Source organism: Scomber japonicus, chromosome 2, assembly GCF_027409825.1.
Source record: "Scomber japonicus isolate fScoJap1 chromosome 2, fScoJap1.pri, whole genome shotgun sequence".
Taxonomy (NCBI): domain Eukaryota; kingdom Metazoa; phylum Chordata; class Actinopteri; order Scombriformes; family Scombridae; genus Scomber; species Scomber japonicus.
The window spans coordinates 32,004,457-32,026,521 of record NC_070579.1 but is presented as its reverse complement, the minus strand read 5'-3'; the positions used below and the strand labels follow the sequence as shown (position 1 = coordinate 32,026,521).

Genomic DNA, 22,065 nt, shown 5'->3' with positions numbered 1-22,065 from the left:
TTAAAGAGTATCCCAGTTACTACTGAAATTTCATAAATCAGAGATCAAGATATATTTAAAAAAATTAAACCCTCATTATAGCTAAACCCACTACATTCAAACCCTGTGTTTGAAACACATGGCAGGCTGTTATAAACCTTTAGTCTCCATTTGAAGTGAAGATAACCCTGATGACATCATGATTACATCATCAGGGTTATTTTATTGAACTCGACAAAGGTCCCCCAGAGCCACAGACAGCCTTATACAACTTTTTTCACAAGATGAGGAGCGATACATAAAATGATTGTGATGTACAAAATTGGTAATGGCCGTTTAGATATTTTGAGTAAAAAAGCTCAAAATCACTCACACTCAAACTCCTTTTTTAAATCTTCTTATTGTCATGTTTGTATCATGTTGTCATAAAATACAAACACACAATTGCTTCACTGCACAATGTATCACTAGGAAGGAGAGACAGAATAGTTTTTTTGAGTAGTCTTTTTGGTTTATTAAATGTTTTTTGAGCTGTTTTTAAAATAATGTGGTGATGTGGTGTAATAATGATAACTTACACAAACTATATGAATGAATATAAACTATGATTTCACATCTATGTGAAGTGTGATTAATACATAGATATATGGCAGCACAAAGAGCAGGATAAGGTTTCTCGCAGTTCAAGCCAGAAGCCACTAGATGGCACCACATCGACAGAAAAGGTGAAACCACATCACTGCTCACAACATGACACTATTTGATGCTGATCATCTGCCAACAAGCAGACTTGAAGGCACCACTTGAAGGTTGCGAGGGAATGTAGACAGTTCACTGAGCATACAGTTCATATACATGTGCAGGTTATCTTAAACAAGCCGGGGCAGCAGACGGAGCACTTATCCCACAGTCTGATACTCACAATTTAAATAACTCAATGAAACAGAAAGATAAAGTCATCCGAAGGTAATTAGAATAATCTAAGTGTATGTGTGTGTGTGTGTGTGTGTGTGTGTGTGTGCGTGAAAGAGAGAGAGAGAGAGAGAGAGAGAGAGAGAGAGAGAGAGAGAGAGAGAGTTGGAGCTATAGAGAGATTTTCATGGTGTTTTATTCATGGTATGAGACAGCTTAGGCCTTGCTCTGCTGTTATCTGGTGGCCTCCTACTCCTCCACCACCACAATGGCTCCTGCTACCACATTCATCAACTTGACACCACACACACACACACATATACACAAACACACACGCATTCACACTCTGCACTCTCCCATCCCCTGCCCCCTATATGTCTTTCCACTCCACATTTCTCCAGCTACATTTCTTCACCTTATTACTCTCCACGAGGGAGAGAGAGAGTGAATGATTCTTCTAACTCATCTCCCACTCTTTGTGACACATCATTTGTCGCTCTGATTAGAGCCCATAACAGTGCCTCTGGAGTGTGCGCGAGGCTGATGGTGTGTGTCAGTAAGCGTTTGGATACAGGAGGAAACTGACTGTCATTAACTCAGACTTGCGGTTGGCTCATTGTCTGCTCAGGTGATGATCTGCTGAGCACTGAGGAGAAAGAGCGGCTGTTCCGTGTGTGTTTATGAGGTCTTTTACCTGCCACCTCTCCCCTGCACTTGTGAAATTAGATGAGATTATGTTTTTTTTGCTGCAGCAACCCCTAAAAGAAGAACAGATCTGAAGTGGATTGGTTGGCCATCAGAGACCAAACTTTTACATTGTGAACTTGTAGTTGCATTTTATCCACACTGCTGATTGGTCGTCTGTTGGTCCAGCACTTCAATTGATTCTTTGACTTTTTAGTGCCACCAAAAGGTTCAAAAGGTCAAAATGTGTGCTCAAATAGTTGATGATAATGATAATTTTTAACCAAATACCTATCATAACTAGTGATTAATCCAGTGGTAAAAAGTATCTGAGTAAATTTACTCAAATATTGTACTTCAGTACAAATGTAAGGTACTTCCATTTGATACTACTTTATACTGTACTTCCACTTCACTACATTTCATAGGGAAATATTGTACTTTCTACTCCACTACATTTATTTAACAGCTTTAGTTACTTTTCAGATAAGATTTGACACAATGGATAATATAACAAGCTTTTAAAATACAACACATTGTTAAAGATGAAACCAGTGGTTTCCAACATTTTTGTTGTTTGTCTTTTGACATATTACAAAAAGCAGTGTGTAGTCGGCTCACATTTCAGATGTCTATGAGTTGTTAACAGCTCCTCCAAATAGTGATTTTCCCTCTAAACTTCTCACATGGTTTCATTTCAATAAATAATTTTTCAGCAAAAATCAAAGAGAGAAATAAAAGTTTTTTCTTCTTTCCTCTCCCATCAATCATCTCATGACCCCTTAGATTTGGTGACCCAGAGAGGGTCACCAGGTTGGGAACCACTCAACTAAACTAGCTAACTGTATTGAAACTAGCTTCACCTCCAGCAGCTACAACAGTAACATAATACTTATGTACTTTTACTGCAAAACAACATCAAACTAATATATATACTTTTACTTCAGTAAGACTTTTACTTTACATACATTGCTGTATTGGCACTTTTACTTACTTAAAGGATCTAAATACTTCTAACACAACTGGACTAGTCTCACCAGGCTTAGCTGTACATAATGTTTAGTGCTAATTAGAAAATGTTACAATGTTAACATGCTAAATAAAAACCATAAACAACATTACTGTCTAAACTCTAGCATGTTAGTATTTAAAGCACCTCTGTGCCCACGTACAGTCTCTACAGTCTTGCTAGCATGGCTGTCATCCTTGGTGCTCTAGCTTGACAGAAAGGCAGGCCCTAGCTAATAAATATGGAAAAACATATAATTTTAACTCATCAAAAGTAAAGAACCAAATAACATGTTGGTCCTAGCTTCTAAAATGTGAAAAGTGCTTGATTATCTTTATAAATTGAATATTTTGGGTGTTTTTTCAGTTGGAAGACTTTCCTCAAAGCTCTTGTGTTGTGTGATTTGACATTTTACACAATAAATGATTAATTGAATGCAGCAGTAGATTTAGCGCTAAAGAAAATTGTTGTTTCTTACAGCCCTGCAGCCATACCAGTTTGATTGGATTTGTGTAGAAAACCGATGAGTTTCAATCTTCCAGGCTGCCATTGCTATCAACAGTTGTTTCACTTTTTCATACCAGTAATGAACACCTCAACATCGTGCTCTCTGGAGATGTTAAGGTGTGTGCTCGGGGGTGGGTTGTAGCAAACACCTCCAACTGCAGCAACCCCCTCCCCTACACTCCCCATCTTCCTCCTGTCCTGTCCTTCATCCTCCCTCTTCCTCTCGTTTTTCTCTGTCCTAGGTGGTGTCGCTACTGAACATGAGTAATGATGTTGTCATCTCTGTAAGTCTCCATTTATCAATGTCAGATGGGAAAGCAGGAGTGTGGTGGATACGTGTGAGTGTGTGTGGTGTTGGTGGGTGGGGGTAGAATGTTGAGGAGAAACACAGCACCCTTTAGGAGAGAGCAGAGGAAAGGAAAGGAGGTGGTATGGATGGCCGGAGACGAGGTAGAGGAAGGTGGTCAGAATGAAGAAGAGGGATGAAGGAAAGGGGCGGGGCTGACAGAGGGCGAGGAGGAGTGAGTTTGAGAGGGGCGGGCTGAGGAAAAGATGAATTACAACAAAAAGGTCCCGGCCCTGTGTGTGGTCTCTGTCTGTCTGTCCGTCTGCTGACAGCAACAGGGAGCCCATGATTCATTGTCGTTATTACTGCCAGACAGAATTAAGGCTCTGCTCTTTAGCATATGCAAGTCTAATTATGCAAATGAGGTCTGTTAGACAAAACATTACTGCAGCAGTTACTCAGTCTGGTTTTTGGTGCTACATGAACGTCCGTGTGCATTTGTCTCCGTCAGCATTGTGACCCTGAAATGAAATGACTGCTTGTCAGCTAACCCAGATAAATATAGATGTTGTGTAGGCGCACAGACACAGTATTGTTGTGAATAAAGCCTCGAAATGGACAATAAGCACTAACCAGAGCATAACAATTCCACATTTCTTTATACATAGAGTATATGTTAATGAGATGGGTAAGTCTCTACATGTCCCAACGTCATAACTTCCGGTTGTGGAGGGGGCGCTTATGAGGTAGTCCAAAATGAATGGGGGTTAAAATAGCTGTAGCCCCAAAATGTAACTTTTGTGGGGGGAAAAATCATTATGTTTTTGGTATAATTGGTAGAGACAATAGATATAGTTCCATTAGATTAGACTTTTGTGCCTTTTTCATAGTGAAATACCTTTCTTTAAGTATTTGTGGTGTCCCTTCATCGCACTTTACAGCATTCAAACTTGTGAGTGTAAAGGATACTTATTAAGGCAATCATGTCTAGTTAGCAGCTATTATGTTAGCCAGATCTACATTTGGCTATCAAACACTAAGATCCTCCTGGTCCTCCCTAACATTCAACTCATTCAAAACTTCTACTGACCCCGGCGCCCGGTGCCATCAAGGAGGGACGTCCTGTCGTCATCAGTTCTTAACCAACCAGTTAGCTTACATTAGCAGAATGCCAGCCCTTTATGGGCCAAAAGAAAAATTAAAGGGCATTGTATTTTTTTATTTCAATTCTGATATATAATCTATAAACCAGCAAAGTTAGCTAGTTGCACTGTGATCTTACCTTTTACCATTTTCATCTTTAAGTGTGCATCTAAAAACCATTCAAGTAATGTTCGCTAGCTAATGCTAATATTTACTTTACAAATTATGTGATTCCGTTATATTGTTGGTGTATTCAGTTATTGGTAAATGGTAAACTACTTATATGGCACTTTTGTAGTCTTTTGACCACTCAAAGCACTTTTACACTTCATCTCACATTCATCAAAATTACCGTAAAATAATTTTATTACACTGCATTTATACTTGCATATATATTGCTGGAACTTTGCAAAAATGAGGTGGGGTGGGATATGGGTATGATATTTTTTGTAAAATTTCATGACCCGGTGTTTTGCTTTCCATTAACAATGAATTAATTGATTTATTTATTGTTTCACCTACCTGGCCAGGGACTATGGGCGGAAAATAGCAATTTTGCTAAAACCCAGTGCAATGCATGTCTCCTTGCTTTAATCAAGGTTAATGTTTTAATTTGCACTGTCCTTGTTTAAATAAAATTAAAAAAAACCAAACATCCACACACTGATGGCAGGGGCTAACATGCAGGGTGCCAACCTGCTCATCAGGAGCACACTTACATTGACACAACATTGGCGCAGCCATCAGGAGCAATTTGGGGTTAAATATCTTTTCCCAAGAACACATCGTCATGTCGACTGGAGGAGCCAGGAATCGAATCTTCCATCAGTGGATGACCGCTCTACCTCCTGAGCTACAGCCGCTGAACTTAATGAACAACAGAAGCTTTCATTTAATATGATCAGCGAGAACATTCTCTCTTTATTGTATCTTTTTGAAAAACAAAACAAAACAAAAAAAAAAAGGTTTTTGTAATTCTCTTATGTTAACATTTCAGGATTCTGTACAGGATAAAAAGAAATAAGCACTGCTTAAGAACAGAGTCAAATCTCAAACTAGAAAAAACAAATGAAAAAAATTCCAAAAAAGAGAGGAGGTTTACAATACAAATTAGTAGTAAGACATTGTCTGAAGTGCAATGGCATAGCTCAGATGGGTTAAAAGTGAAACCAAAAAACTTCAAAATAAAAATACTTCTCTATTTTCCAACAAACAGTAAATTCTTTACAGAGTAGAGACTGTATTATCTGATGTATTTAAACCTGTAAAAACATATTTACAAATAGCCATTATCTTTTATATACTTTTTCTCATAATCACATATATGTCAGCACCAGTAAAAAAAACAAATAAAATAAAACAAAGAACATCAACAACAACAATTTTTGTTAAAATGTTGTCTACAGACTTGGTCCCGGTACATAATGATATTTGGAGGAAGCTTCCTTTCTCTTCCTGAAGGGATATCAAACCATATCACGAACCTTCACTTTAAAGAAGACAAAAAACAGTCACAACCTTGTGTGACCTGAACACTGCCCCACAAGTGTTTCTTTACCTTCATGTCTACAGTTTAGAGTGATAAACCTCAAGGTGTTTTCCTACCATTGTCTCCATTCGGACCAGTGTTCGCTCGATTTTTATTTGAGCCTGCCTGGAGTTCTGGATCGTTCTCAGAGTTTTGGAAGCATGAGCAGTGGAGGCTTCACTGCTTTTCCCGAACGAAAGCTCAAACAATCCAAGAGTTTATCCAGATGCTGACGCAGGGTTTGTTTTGACCATCTCGCCCTGATAAAACTGGGGGAGGAGGGGGGCACGCTCCAACCTCAAACATCCCTCACGCCCTCGACCTTCAAAAACTCTAACTAAACTAAGACGGAGGACTTCCACTCCCCCCAAAAACGTGACAAAATCAAAGTACAGAACCTCATTCGTGGTTGCTACTAAATGCAACTTACAGGAAAAGGACGAGGGGCGCGGTGGTTAAAGTTTGTATTTTTAAAGGGTTTGGATTCTACAACACCAGCAACCGTGAGAACAAATGCGTTTGGATGGCGAGGAGTTAGTTTACAGAGAAGAAGGCTTTTTTGGTTTGTTGATTACAGCATCATCCTCGAAACTTTCACTCTGATGAGCTAAATACAAAGTAATGCAATGTACAGACACTTTTTCATTCATCTTTAAACTGAGATTACAAAACAGTTAGAGAAGTAAGGTGATATCTTACCGACAACTACTGTATTAGAACCTATTTGACACATATCTATTACTCATGAGGGCAAAAGAGTGGACAGCTTGTTGATGATGTTTGGAGTAAAGCCTACAGTTTAGTGCAGTAAGCTCAGAGAAGTGGGGAGACTTCAGTGGAAGCACTGATTGTTCTGATGCTAACTGTCGAGCTTGTCCGCAGTGTGAAGTTTCTCTACTGTTCAAACCAGGAATTACAGAGTCTATAAAACAAAAACCCAAGGCTTTAGCAGTGGTTCATTTTCCTAGTGAAAGCGCTGGAAAAGGGGGGCGGGCTCGCATTTCTTCACAGTAGTGTTACAGTATAGCGTGGTAAGTTGGAGAGAGGGCGTTTTTTTTATAGCTGCAGTACAAGAAAAAGCCACGATGTAAAAGCGAGGCGACGGTGATTGACAACCAGTAGGGAAGGCTTGTGCCGCGACGGGAAGACAAAAAGACGAAAAGACGACACGAACTAAAAAGAAGGCTAATTTAAACTTCTTTATTTTTTCTCTCTTTAAAAAAAAAAAGAAAAAAAATCGACAGACACAACCGGCATCATTGTTAGAGATAAAACACAGCCACAAACAGAACGACGTGGGTGGGCTTTCAATGAGCGTTTTTTTTTTTTTATTGTTGTTGTTTTTTTTTTTCCTTAAAAAGAAGAAGTCACTTGTGGTGCTTGAATACATTCGGTGCCCAGCGATCATTTAGCTTTGTGTCGGCCTGATGCGTGTGATGTGGTTTGTGTCATGCGGGCGGAGGGTTTAATGTAATATTAGCTCTGTTAGCTGCCTCTCACACATCCGCTCATCCTCCCAGGCTGATGCTTGTTTATCTGTGTTGGTTTGTCTATATATATATGTGTGTGTGTGTGTGTGTGTGTGTGTGTCTGAGCCTTTGAGTCCAAGTGCTTGCTTTAGCTGCCTCTTGTCTCCCTCTTTCTCTGCATTCAAATCTCTTTGTCTTACTGTACTGTACATGCCCATCATCCACAGCCATGCACAGGAAATGAACCCCCCACCACCTCGAAAAACGCCACCCACGTCAGTTGCCTAGCAAAAGCACTAGAGGGCAGAGTGCGCTCGTGTGGCGCGGTGGAGGAACATCATTTGTTCTGTTGTGATGTTCACAATTTAAACAGAGAAAGGAGTGTTGAGAGCGAGGAACGAGTCTCTGGAGAGAGGGTGGGAAAGACGGGAGGAGAGAGGGAAGGAGGATGAGAGAAAGAGAGATCAAGTGAAGAGAACCGTGAGAGGGAGACAGATTTGTGTGTGTGCGCGAGTGTGTACGGAGGGCACAAATCTAAGATAGGAAATGGGAGTGTTGAGAGTGCTTTCTACTCCCTTCAGCTCCTCACACAGTTGAGAGATCTGAAGCACTGAGCTGGGTGGCACAAACACACAAACACAAATAAATTGCTGTCTTGAGAACAAGTCTTCCTCCCCCTTCATCAGCCTGCGATGTTCAATCAGCCCCTGCTGAAGCTCTGGCTCAAAGCGCTGTGTAAATGGGGCTCGCTTTCAAACACTGGAACACAAGAAAAACTCATTCCGTGGAGAAAAAAGGGAAACTAATGGAAATACACCTCTTAATCTCTATGTTGGTTTTTCATTAATATGCACGAGACATAATGGTCGCTCTCTCTATCACACACGCACACACACACACACGCACACACACAACATAACATAACACATGAACTAATTTATAACCTTGCTCATGTTTTACAAAACAAAAACATGCCGGTCACCAGTCCACATCATGTCCTCCTCCTTTTTGTTTTGACTTTCTCAGGTTTTAACATTTGTCTTACTTTAATGTTCAGTTCATCCAGTAAAAACTTGTCTCCAGTTCCCCCCATTAGCTATTGGCTCGGGAAAAACTCCTCCATCCAACCATCGCTTGAGTCCAGCTCCGCCCCTGAGCCATCGCCCAATCCGAAGGCTCCTCCACCTGAGGGCCCGCCCCCATATCCATAGGATGACATATCCTGATTGGCTGTCCTCTGGTAGCCTTGCGGCTGACCTCCAACCCCAACTCCCCCTGGTCCGTAAGGTCCACCTCCTCCTCCCCCTGCCCCTATTCCGGGCCCCCCAGGGCCTGGCCCGAAACCCCCCATGCCAGTCATCCCCTGGCCCATTACCCCCTGGTTCATCCCCTGGTTCATGACCATGGGCCGGGGCTGGTTGGTCCTGGGCTGCCCGCCCATGTGAGGGCCCATCATAGGGCCACCCATACCTGCCGCCGGGTTGCCCACCCTGGGGTCCATCCCCTGGCTCATCCCCTGGCCTGGACCCTGAAAGTGTTGCTTAGCCATTCTGGGGGGCTGACCCGGCTGCATCCCATAGCCCTGGGCAGAGCTGAACCCCACCATGTCCCCTCCCCCTCCGCCTGTAGTCCTTCCAACTCCTCCCCCCATGGCCTGCAGACTCTGTCCTTGCTGCTGCGGCCAACCACCTGGCGCCATTCCCCCGCCACCTCCTCCTGCTCCCAGCATGCTTTGCAGTCTCTGTGCCTGGGCTTTGGCATTAGGAGGGCCTTTGAGGGGCTGCTGTGCCATGGAGTTCATTAACATCCCCTGTCCTCCATACCCTCCAGCTCCTCCACCTCCGGGGCCTCCGGGCATTCCTCCTACCCCAGGCCCTGCACCTGCCTGCCGGGGTGGCCCTCCGGCAGGGTTGTGCTGCGGTGGAAGACCCATGGTTGCTTGGACGCTTTGGCTCTGGTGCTGCTGCTGGTGGATCATTTGGCTCATGGAGGGGTTGAGCCCATACAGGGAGCCCTGGTTGGACCCCTGGTTGCCGTAGGGTAGGCCCATGTCAGTTTGGGGTCCAACAGAGCCTCCCTGGCCCTGAACAGAACTCATCTGGACCATCTGCTGCTGGTTCTGCTGCTGTTGTTGTAGAAGACGGGCGGCCCGAATGCTCTGGAGAGCCTGGCTCCTGGATGCCAGATCCTGAGGAGTACCTAGAGGAGAAGAACGAGAGGAGTTAGAACAAGAGACTGAGAAAATGGAGTTGGGAAAGAACAAGAGAGGCATATGAAGAGAGAAATCCCCAAGGAGCTGGACTTTTGTGAGAGAGCTTTGGAGCCTCTGCACTAGATCCACTTTAATCACCAAATAGTGCACAAGAATGATCTAACAAGTCAGTGCTGAAGGAAAGATTTATGTTCTATGACAACCTGTTTACTCTAGAAACAAATGCTTCCCTCTCAATTTAGTTCAAATCCTACCACAGTAAAAAAAAAAACCCCAAAAAACCACACTTGCACATCAACACCTCACTTCCTCACTTTTCCTTTTAGACACTCAACAGCAGAGCTGAGGAGGTTTGCTAGCGTGGAAATGGCTCTAAATCCTCTAATAAACCCATTTCTGACATCATTCCACTAATCCCTCACCTCACAGTTCGGACTAAAACTGTAATAGAGGAGTGAGAACGATGAAATTACACTCTCCAGGCTCTTTAAAGGGGACTTATTATATGAGTGTATATATATATACACATATATATACACATATACATGTGTATCTATATATATTTATTATGTTACAATGTTGGATGTTCATGTCAAATAATGAAGTAAATGTGTGTCGCAGTAATCCCTTTGAGTAAAAAGCTTCAGACTGCTCTGAATGCTCAGTTTCCAACGTGTTTTTCTACTTTCATTCCGGGCTGACGTCGGCTTGTGATGGATTTCTTTATATGGTCATCTCATCTACTCCACTCAGCTAACATTATGGCATTTTTCCATTGTTTTGGGGGTAGTCACACTGAGCTGTGACATGAGTCGAGCTGGCACACCGTGAGTGTTTTTCCATCCTGTCTGAGAGACAATTTCTTTTTTCCTTTCTCCTTTTTGTACATGAATACAAGACAGAATAATATGACGATCTTTTCCCCACACTGTTCCACCACGCGCACTCCATGCACTGACTAAATGTTGTGTGATGTGTATGTGCATGCAACCAATCACGCATTATTATGGCTGGATATTAGTACTTGACATTTTAAGGTGTCAACCAAAACAACCCAGTACCAAGTAGTAAGTAGTATTGAAACTTCTCCAGTCCAATGCTACCTGCATCTGGGGAGGGGGGGCATTGGTCTACAGTTCTGAGGGACTTTAGCTACCCTGTGTCCTTTTAACTTTGATTTATCCATTTCATTTCACATTTTTAACACTGGCTTGACAGTACAGGCCACCAGGAATTCTCCTAGTGGTCCAGATGGCCAGTTCAGGAATGACAATAAGAGTCAAGCATGGTGAAAATTTTGTATATTGAGCCCGTAACCCTCAAGTACTCACTTGTGCAAGTCTAGCCATGAGGCACTAGACAGCCTAAGGTTTAGTATAATTTCATTGAATAGTTGAAGTGATATATGTGCACACATGCCAATCATAGGTCAAAACATTGCTGAATTTGGCTGAATTATAAAAGCCAGAAGTGGTACTGAATAAAGGCCGTCAGGGAGCTGAAAGAGCCGGCTTTTATTGCTGAGTTGAGCTAAATGATCTGGCTCACTAAATGAACATAATAGTCCTCTTTAAGTAAGAGAGGAGAGAGCAGAGTAGGAAGTAATGTAACACCACAAAACAGCCACATCTATTACACATCTCATTTTGTCTAACTGTAAAGGAAGGAATCTCTATCTGTATTCTGTATGTATGTATGACCTGTCTGTACCTCGACAACCGTTTTTTCTTTTTGACTTCACACTTTGTAGGAGCATTGCAGAGGACCCAAGGAAGTGCACTGTCGAGTGTGAAGTTGTTTTGATGAGCGGTTCTCAAGAAATATATAAAAAAATACCTCATAAACAACATTCCTTCTACTTCTTCTTCTGCCAGTAGAATCAACAAGTGGAAATATGGCGCCACTTTTCCATTGCAACCCACATTGTGGTCGGTAGTGGGATTACATCTGTGGTGATGATAACTTTAAAGACTTGAGCTTCACTACTGAAGTGTTTACTGTGAGCAAAACTCAGCGTCTACATTCAAGGATTACTGCAGGAAGTCTCAGACAGTGCAGTTCACTTAAATATATAGCAAAGAATCTCTGTCTGTCTGTAGCCTATGTATGTATGTGTATTTTGCATGTATGTATGTCCTTTGCATATCATCAAGAAATGTTTATCTGAATGACTTGACACTTTTGAATTTGGCACAATTGGACAGCAGCATCAATCAATGGAAGGCCGTAAACTGCTTCTACGGTTCAACCTTTAGTGTTACTGGTGAAGTTTCTGTCTGGATTAAAACAATTCAATTTGTTAATTCCATATCATTTTAATTGATGTTGATATGTTGATACATATATATGCAGAAGTAATTTGCCTTTTCCAAATAGGCACATTTTTGACTTAGCACTGCACTAGTAAAAATTCATACAGTAAGTGTGATTAAGTTGTGACTGCAGGTGATACGAATGCAATCATTGTTTTTAAATCACTGATATACTGCTGGATAGCTGAAATAATAGGTGTATTAGTTCCATGCTTCCTCTCCACATTATCCCTTAGACTTTCAGACAGACTGATGGCTATAAATGGCTTTCGACTTGACTTTCCTCCTCCCTCTGTGCATTTACTTCCTCTCTTCATCATCCTCTCACCCACTCGTCTCTCTCTCTCTCTATCTCGCTCTCTTTCTGCCTTTCTTTCCAACATCTCCTTCAACCTACCAGACCATCTACCTATTCCTCTTGTTGCCAGCCTCCCCCCAACTCCTCACTTCCCTCCCTCCCTCCCTCCCTCCCTCCTCTCTCCCACTTCCCTCCTCTCATCCATCTCTCTGACTTCACCGGAACTCTGGGGGATCCAGGACAGACAAGTTGCCGTGGTAACAGGCAGAGCAGGAAAATTCTCTATTTTTTTTCCTTTTTGGAGAGTGCGAGAGAGAGACAGTGAGAGAGAGAGAGAGAAAGAGGGAGAGAGAGAGAGAGAAGAGAGGGAGGCTGAAGAGCATCTGAACGCCAACTGATATATCTGACAGAGACAGACAGAGAGGACGAGGCTTGGTTTCAGGGTGATGTTCAGTCACTGGTGTTGTTTGCATACATATCTTTATGTGTTTGTGTGTGTATCTGTCTCTGAATATGCAAATGAATGAACTGTAAAATCTGTTAAATGTCTAAATGTCTTGGCAGTCCACCATGTATACCATGCTTGTTGGAGACCAAGAGAGACACCAATATAAATTTGCTTACATACCGAACCAAAGGCGCCCATTTTGTATAACCATCTGGTACAGAAAGAGCACTCTATAGAGAACTGATTTACCAAAAAAATCAATTTACTAATGTGGACATCAATAGAATTTAGGTCAGGTCCTGCCTTTATCAGAAAATCCATTGGGGTGCTGCCACTCTTGTGTTTTTGCATACATTGTGTGCATTGTTGCACAAATGAATGTGTTTGTGTGTTCATGCCTCACCTTGGTACTGATTGACTTGGGGGTAGGGATTCCTCTGGCCCTGGCCCATCTGTCTCGGGAGATGCTGCTGCTGTTGGAGCTACGCACAGACACACGCACATAGAAAATGAGTGTATGTTAATAAATGTGTTAAAGCATTCTCATCTATTTCACAAATTCAAGATTTGGCATCATTGCAGACACGGACAGGGTCACACAGAAGGCTCTGCACACTTGGACCTAAAGCATGTATATTTTGAAGTTTTCAGGCATTACAATTTCACTGAGGTAAAATATTTGTTTGGTTTGTTATCATTGCATTATACATCAACCTTATGTGTGCAGATTTCATTTTTCGATGTTACCACTGTCATGTATATAAGATGCTAACTGCCAGTTGTCACAGTTTTCATGACATTCTGAGTCAGTCATGCAGCAACAGTAAATGATACATTGATACAGCAGGGGTGAGACTTTCAGTAAATTAGAGGTGAGACAGATGTCTGCACAGCAGGGTTAAAGAAATGTTTAGTATTGTAGAGACAGATGTTTAGTATAGTAGAGACAGATGTTTAGTACAGTAGAGGCAGGTGAGAAGTATAGTAGAGACAGATGTTTAGTATTGTAGAGACAGATATTTAGTACAGTAGAGACAGGTAGTAGAGACAGATGTATGTTACAACAGAAACATGTTTAGTGCAGTAGAGACAGAAGTTTAGTACAGTAGAGACAGATGTTTGGTACAGTAGAAACAAGGTAGAGACAGATATGAGTTACAGTAGAGACTGAGGTTTAGTACAGTAGAGACAGATAGTAGAGACAGATATTTAGTACAGTAGAGATGGATGTTTAGTGCAGTGGAGACAGATGTTTGGTACAGTAGAAACAGAGTTTAGTACAGTAGAATTACTTTTAGTACAGTAGAGACAGATGTTTGGTACAGTAGAGACAGATGTTTGGTACAGTAGAAACAGAGTTTAGTACAGTAGAAACATGTTTAGTACAGTAGAGACAGATGTTTGGTACAGTAGAGACAGGTGTTTCCTACAGTAGAGACAGATGTTTGGTACAGTAGAGGAAGATGTTTCTTACAATGGAGACAGACATTTAGTACAGTAGAGACAGTTGTTTGTTACATTAGAGACAGATGTTTGTAATCCTGGCTGGATGAACTGTGTGTGCAGTATCTGCATGAAATAATAACTGATCAGTGTTTAATTAGTAAACTAAAGGCAGCTCTGATATCACAGCCACAGTGGTGACTGCATAACAATGGAAGATTAAATTGAAAAAAGGTTTAATCATTAATAAGCTGTCTGGGTTCTTCCCAGCAGTTACTGTATGTGTGTGTCTGGACAGCAGAAGGTGTTGCTCATTAAAATTAAAATGGTAAGATATCCAGTTAACAATGTACACCAAACCCCTGCAGGATGTGCTTCTTTCAGACACCTATATTTGTGTGTCTGTGTATGTTTTTGCAGATCCAATTAAAACCAACATAGTGGGTGGTGACTTCAGAGTTCAGAACTCTTTAACACTTGATTCCCTCACAGAGAGAGAAATAAAAAGAAAACATCACATTATCACAGCAGGTGGCATGTGGCAAAACACACACACACGCACACACGCACACACACACACACACACACACACGTTGCTGAGATGAAAAGGAAGTGGTGAAGAGGGGGCTGGTTGAGGGTAATTATACATGCAACCAGACAACAGTGAGGAAGAGGAGGGGATGAGCTAGTTTTGTTAGAGCTGAAGACAGACAAATATGCAGGAATGTATGAACAAACAATGCACACACCTGAATCATAATTAAACACACATGACACATGAATCACATTAATCACACAGACACTCTTTGAGCCTTCGTATAAACCTCACCTGTTCAGCCAGTAGTTGCTGCTGCTGCCTCTGCTCTCTGAAGAGCTGCTGCTTCTGCTGCTCCATCATGTGCATCTGCACCCTCTTCTCCTGCTCCATCGCCATCATCTGTTTCATCATGGCTGCCTGCTGCTGGTTACCTACGTAGCCCGGAGGTGGACCCGAACCCTGGTTGGGCCCGACTCCAGAGGCCACGCCACCTGCAGGGTGCGGAGGTGGGATGGCGCCAGGTGGTCGTGACATTCCCACTACACCTTGTTCCTGGTTAGAGAGGGAGAGAGAGAGAGAGAGAGAGAGAGAGAGAGAGAAGAACTGTTAGTCAATCACATTATCAAGCAAGCCAGTTAAAGGAATAATTTCACATTTTAGGAAATAAGCGTATCCGCTTATTTGTTTGATGAGAAGATCAAAACCCATCTTATTTCTATCTATCAAATATAAAGCTACCAACAAGCAGCCAGGTATCTTAGCTTAGCATTAAGATTGGAAGCAGCTAACCGTAGCCAGGCTCTGTCCAAATGATGTAGGAAAAAAAATCTGCATCCTTCCAGCACCTCTAAAGCTCACTAATTAACACGTTATAGCTTGTTATATCTATAAATTCCTGGAATCTCTGCTGGTTGCCCGGCAACTGCAGAAGAAATGGTCTGGCACATAACCCCTCAAGACACCAAATTGTCCTTTTTACACCTTTTTTTTTTGGATAAAACAAACATGATATAACATGTTCGTTATAGTGAGCTTTAAATGTGCTGGTTGCTTGGTGGATTTTTGAATTAGTTACTGCTCTTTATCACAAGTGTCCACAACGTTCCACCAGATATATGATAAATGCATCTTCAGTACGAGCATCTACAGTGACACCTCCACACAGAAGTCTGCTTTAGGTGTAGTCAGCCATTATGTTGCATGATATCTCACAAAGACACAGTCCAGGTGTCTGTGAAAGAGAGTGAAAGGCGAGATAAAGAAAGGACCGCTTCAAGATTCAGCTCGTCAGGCCACCCTGAGTCCTCCCAACGGGGGCACCGGTCGGTCCTCGCTGCATACATTATCTCCTCATTAGCATATAAAGAGCACTTCCTCCTCCACTCAGCCGTATGCTAATCTCTAATAGGATGAAATAGCCTGCTCTGGCCAATGGGAGGGGAACGTTTATGAATCTATTAAAGGTTAGCTGTACGAGGTTGGACGTCGTTTTAGGCCTGCAGACGAGAACAGAAGAGGAGAGAGAAAAAAGGCCTCTGGAGGAGAAAGAAAGAATGATTCGGAGCTGATGGTGTTTGTACATAAAAATACGCAACAACAACACACACACACACACACACACAGACACACACACACACACACACAGACAACCACCCACAGCCACACAAAGGAAGAGACAGTGTACAACAAAGCACTTTTAACTGCGGGGCAAGAATGAAACAGCAAAAGCAGGATTAGAGTAGTGAATAGTAGCAGTGGTTAGAGTCTGTAACACACCGCTATACTCAATATGTTTTGAAAGAGCCAAAGCCTTATAATCCATATTGAGGCTAGGCTCTTCTTAGAAAGGGAGTTATGTGGAGATAAACCTCATATATTAGAGTACAAAAAAAACCCTGTGGAGTAAACAGGATCGGCTGCTTAAGACTGAGCTCACCAGACAGCCAGACCAGACTGATCGATGTTCAGAGCTACGTGTCTCATCTCCGGTTGGCATGTTCCTGCTTGGATGGCAGCAGGGCAAATCAGACGATGCAAGAGAGGAGAGGAGAGGCGTAGTGTCAGGAAGTGACCAACGGGTGGCAGTGGTGATCTTTAAGCGTCCCCATATGTGTGTGTGTGTGTGTCCCGTATGTGTGTGTGTATGCGTGTGTCTCACTGGCCTCCTCTCAGCAGATGGCTCAATCATGACGGTTCTGATCTACGATCTCTCCTTCTCTCCTCCCCTCCACCACCACTCGCTCTACCTCTTTTCTTCCTTTCTCACTAAACACCCCACCATCAAACTCCTTGCTCCACTCTTTCTCTTGTTCACTCTCTCTCTCGCTCTGTGTGTGTGTGTGTGTGTGTGTGTGTGTGTGTGTGTGTGTAGACGGGGGGGCCCTGAGTCATGTCCACGCAACTGCAAGGGAACGAAGGAATGGAGGAAAAGAGAGATTACAAAAGGGAAAGAGGACTCAGGGAATTAAAAGAGTTTTGGTTGGAGGTGGTGTGTTGGGGAGGGGGAGAAGTGAAGGAGCAGGTAGCTGAAGAAGAAGAAGAAGAAGAAGAAGAAGAAAAGTACAGTATGAAAAGACATGCAAAAGGCACACGGAGGAAAAGAATGAACAGTAGTATCAGTAGCACTTTGCTGAAGCAGCGCTAACACACAATTAATTGAATGTCACGCCGATAAAGCTTATTGAATAGACTGCAGGTATCCTCTTAAGTATGAAAGAAAGAAAAGAAAAAGAGAGAGCTGGATTAATTGAAAGAAAAAGGGAGAGAGAGAGAGCGAGAGAGGAGCATGTGTGATGAAAGGAAGGAAACAGAAGAGAAAAGAAAAAAAAAAGAAAAGAAGAGGAAGCTAGGAGCCAAAAGAGGAGGAGTAAAAGGTGGGATGGAGGGGAGGAGAGCAGGTACCCTGGCAACAGTTGCTGCGGTGAGGAGCAGATGGCGCTCGGAGGAGTGGTTATGGCCGCCGCGCCTGGTCACCCTCCACGACGCTGGGCAGACCCCGAGCGACTCTCTCACACTCTCTCACACACACACACACACACACACACACACACACACACACACAAGCTTATTTCTTTGACCTCTCTTCTCTCTATTTACCAGTGTTTCCTTCCATCCTCAATTCTCTGTGTCCTCTCTGTCTTAACTCGAGAGTGTCGTTGAATAATGTAACAAAGAGCATTCACAGCCCTGTCTGATTCACCCGTGTCAATCTCAGCCTCTGTGTGTCTCTGTCCCTCCCCAGACGTTTCGTTTCTGGCACCTCGGATCGGGCTGCGAGTCAAAGTCCCCCCCGAAATTCTGCGCCGCTCACCAGAAATGGGTCAGCGGCGCCTAATGAGACTGGATGGTTACGGAGGAGCTCAGTCAGAGGCTGAAAACTGCTAAATCTACTGGAAGCTGCCAGCGGATCAGTTTGTAGCAAGGGAAAGACAAGATGGAAAAAAGAACAAGGGGATGAAATGAAAGGAGAGGTATCACAGGTTGTTTCCAGAGGATGTGTGTTTGTTTGTGCGTGTATGTGTGTGTGTGTGTGTGGTGGAGGCTGTCAGCTTTATTGGGTTAGAAAGCATGGAGAGCCCACGTGATTACATTACACGTGGAGTGAGTGGAAATGTGTGTGTATGTGTGTGTGTGTATGTGTGTGTAAGTGAGAGATGTTGTCCATTTCATTCCTGTCTCATGGAGCAGAAATATGTGTCTACTGTATTCACACTGTATGTGTGTATGTGTGTGTGTGTGTGTGTTTAAAGGTGTATCTGCATACACTCTCCAGGCAGGATGAAATCACCTGCTCCCATGGTGACCACACAGCACCAAGATTAAAGGCTGGACTCACTATTTGAGCGCACACACACACACACGCCTAAATACAAGCATCCACGTTCAGAAAAGACTAACACAAACTGACACACTACTACAGCACTGCATGATGCGTTACAGTTGGCGCATGAAGGCATTAAGTGAGACACAACTGCACAGCATGTATAAACACACACACACACACACGCACACACACACAAAGCCTATAAGAGCAGCGGCGCCTGGCAGCAGAGTGCTGGGTGTCTGTGCGCTCTCCAGAGTGGCTCACATCTGTCACCCACTTGCGTAAGAGAAGGAAGGGAGTGAGTGTGAAGTGGAGGAGAGCGGGAGCGGTGAAAGAGAGGAAACAGGGAGAGAGATGGATGGATGGATGGATGGATGGATGGATGGATGGATGGATGTGGAGATGCTTCATTAGACTCTTATGTATACTATGGCTGCAGTCAGACTGACTAACTGAACAGAAAGTACGTCTGCGCACACGATGTTGGCGCGCTGGACGCCGCAGCGCTCGCGGTGTGCTAAAGCGGGGTCTTTAAAGTGTCAGTGCGGCCAGCTTGAAGGTCGCAGGTGTGATCTCTCTCACAGCCGGAGCTCATCAATGTCAGAATGTCCTTGAGCTTGGCTGTGTTTGACCTTGCACCGTGACTCCTCTGGTGAGGTCTGAGATGTGTGGAAGTGACTTGACTGGTAGTAATATGCTGACTGGATGCTTGACAAAAAGAGGCTGGTTGTTAAAGTGGAGTTCCTACACTTTGTGTATTTGTAAAGGCTCACATCTGAATAGATGGACATATAGATAGAGTAGAGTATACACTGATAGGCTGTCATAGTTCTTTATGTCAATGCTTGCAGGTCATTTAAAGACACCTCTTTATTCTAGGCCGCCAATAAAATGTTTATTGATCAAACACAGTATTTATTTCAGGTAATGTGTATAAAATCTATAGATACTCAACATGAATCAGTCACCATATACAAATACATAACTATTATTGAAAAAAACATCTATGAAAATAGCTGTATCTGGGTATAAAAAGCACACAATTTCTACATTTATTAGTATATAATGATAATAATAATAATAATGATAATAATAATAATAATAATAATAATAATAATAATAATAATAATAATAATAATAATATGGTACATGATCAGGGTATTAGGATATCAGGCTAATAAGTACAACCTTATCTACTACATGTGCAATGATACCCTGATCATGTGCTATATTATCCGTGCAATTCACCTACGTGTGAAATAACGTCATGTACTCACCCTGCTTTTATACATCTGTTTTATACTATCTATTGTTTGCTTTTATTAATTATTCAGAATGTAATGTGTACTTGTCTGTAGTTTCATTTTACTGTATGTAGTTATGTTTACAGTATGTAGCTCTACACACTTAATTACATTGTGCAGTGACACTAAAAGCATTGAAATATATGATTTTCAATAGATATTCATTATATGTACAGGTTAATCAACATGAGCAGCAGGCTTTAAACTTTACACTGAAGTATGTATAATATCTACAACATACTACGACATGGAGATGGATGATTAACTTGAACTTTTTCATTGAGAATTCAAATATGTGACTAACTAGTGGAATAGTTTTTTCTTTCCACGTTAACTCTTTATAATGATACTCATTTCAGTTTCTACACTGCAGTTTGATGTCAACCAGGTTCTTACTGGATGAGAGTTCAGAGAGTCACTGAAATAAAACAAACTTGCAAGAGATGTGTCACTGATCCACAATTTGAAGCCCTAACACAGATGACCAGGACACTCTACTTGTGGTCTTTGTGTGTTTGTGTAAAAAACAAAAAAACAAAACCCAAGATCATTGGTGCTGTAGCTCACAAGACTGAACCTGTGCCCATGATTTAAAGTCAGATTATAACCTCAAACTGGTCATGAAAAATGATGCATTGGTCTACTGCTTACTGTGGACAGTCAGCAGCTGTATCAAACATGTCATTATCTTTCCAAATGAGCCACAGATTAGAATTATGTCATACATGTATTTTCTTTGGACTAGAATCTGCACAAATCTGAGCCTCTAATCTGAAAAAGGCAGTAGATAAATAAAGTCTTCATGGTTAGGATTCTTAAAGCCTGTACCCATCTTAACTGAGCCAATAGGAGGAGAGAACAACCTGCTGTATAAACATACTGTATGTTTTCAGTTTCTTTAAGTTTTACATGGTGGAGGTAAAGTTGCTTTTTTCTTTTAAACTGAGGTAAAAACAAACATATGTGATGTATTAAAATGTACTGTTACAACATAAATATGATGCTGCACCTGCCGACTGATCCATAAAAGACACACACACACACACACACACACACACACACACACACACCAACCAACCTACCTACCTACCTCGAGCAGATGCTGGAGCCAGACCTTGCAATATTAAACTATCCCCACAGCGCCAAAGGTAAAGAAGACATCATACTGACACACACACACACACACACACACACACACACACACACACACACACACACACACACACACACACACACACACACACACACACACACACACACACACACACACACACACACACACACACACACACACACACACACACACACACACACACACACACACAGAATCGAAGATAGGTGGTACTACGAAACCAGTCGTTTGATTGTGAGCCACCACTCCCTTATGTGAGTACACACCCACCCTAACCCTAACCCCATCCCCCTTACACACACACACACACACACACACACACACACATACTCTGTTTCTCCCTGAAGAGAGTTATATTTAAACTGCTGGAGAGGAGTCTTGCTCCCAACAGAGGTCTGTTTAATCTCTAACATCTCTCTGCTCTAAACCCTAACTGGCCTATTTCTGAATCTCCACACACACACACTCACATGGACACACACACGCGCACACATTGTATATAAGCATGAAAACATTGAATTTACAGGGCAATGTCAAAGTGAAAAACACACACACAGCCCCTCATGTTTTGCTAAATCCCGCTCGCAGACTGAGAAACAATAGACTGGGTTAACAGGGTTTCTCAGGATCATCCTTTAACCAGAACTGAAGCGACCTGATGCCATGCAGCGCTGCTGTGAAATGCATGTGGGCATGCAGGAGTGGATCAATTTAAGTAAATGAATCCCTGCAGCATGAACGCTCTTTGGAGGCGCTGTGCTGCTTAACCGAGGGATTTCTCTGCACAGACACAGACACAGACACAGACACACACACACACACACACACACACACACACACACACACACACACACACACACACACACACACACACACACACACACACACACAGACACAGGAAACCACCCACAAACACACACAGCCTGGAATTTCAGTCAGATGCTTGTTTGCAATCATTTAGGATGAAATGTTTTAAACCAAAATGCACCCAATAAAAACAATGATTGATTTATGTCTATTTTTACAGCTTGTGATAGT

General features: G+C 42.4%; 1 protein-coding gene across 1 annotated transcript in view; it reads right to left on the bottom strand.

Moving 5' to 3' along the window:
- Positions 1-7,587: 7,587 nt before the first annotated feature.
- Positions 7,588-22,065, bottom strand: part of maml3 (mastermind-like transcriptional coactivator 3) — a 108,006-nt gene continuing 93,528 nt past the window's right edge. The window contains exons 4-6 of the mRNA XM_053340260.1: positions 15,060-15,320; positions 13,191-13,269; positions 7,588-9,716 (exon numbers count right to left, since the gene is read on the bottom strand). Of these exons, the coding sequence (XP_053196235.1) occupies positions 8,614-9,716; positions 13,191-13,269; positions 15,060-15,320 (1,443 nt within the window). The 3' untranslated portion in view covers positions 7,588-8,613. The remainder of the gene's footprint in view (positions 9,717-13,190; positions 13,270-15,059; positions 15,321-22,065) is intronic.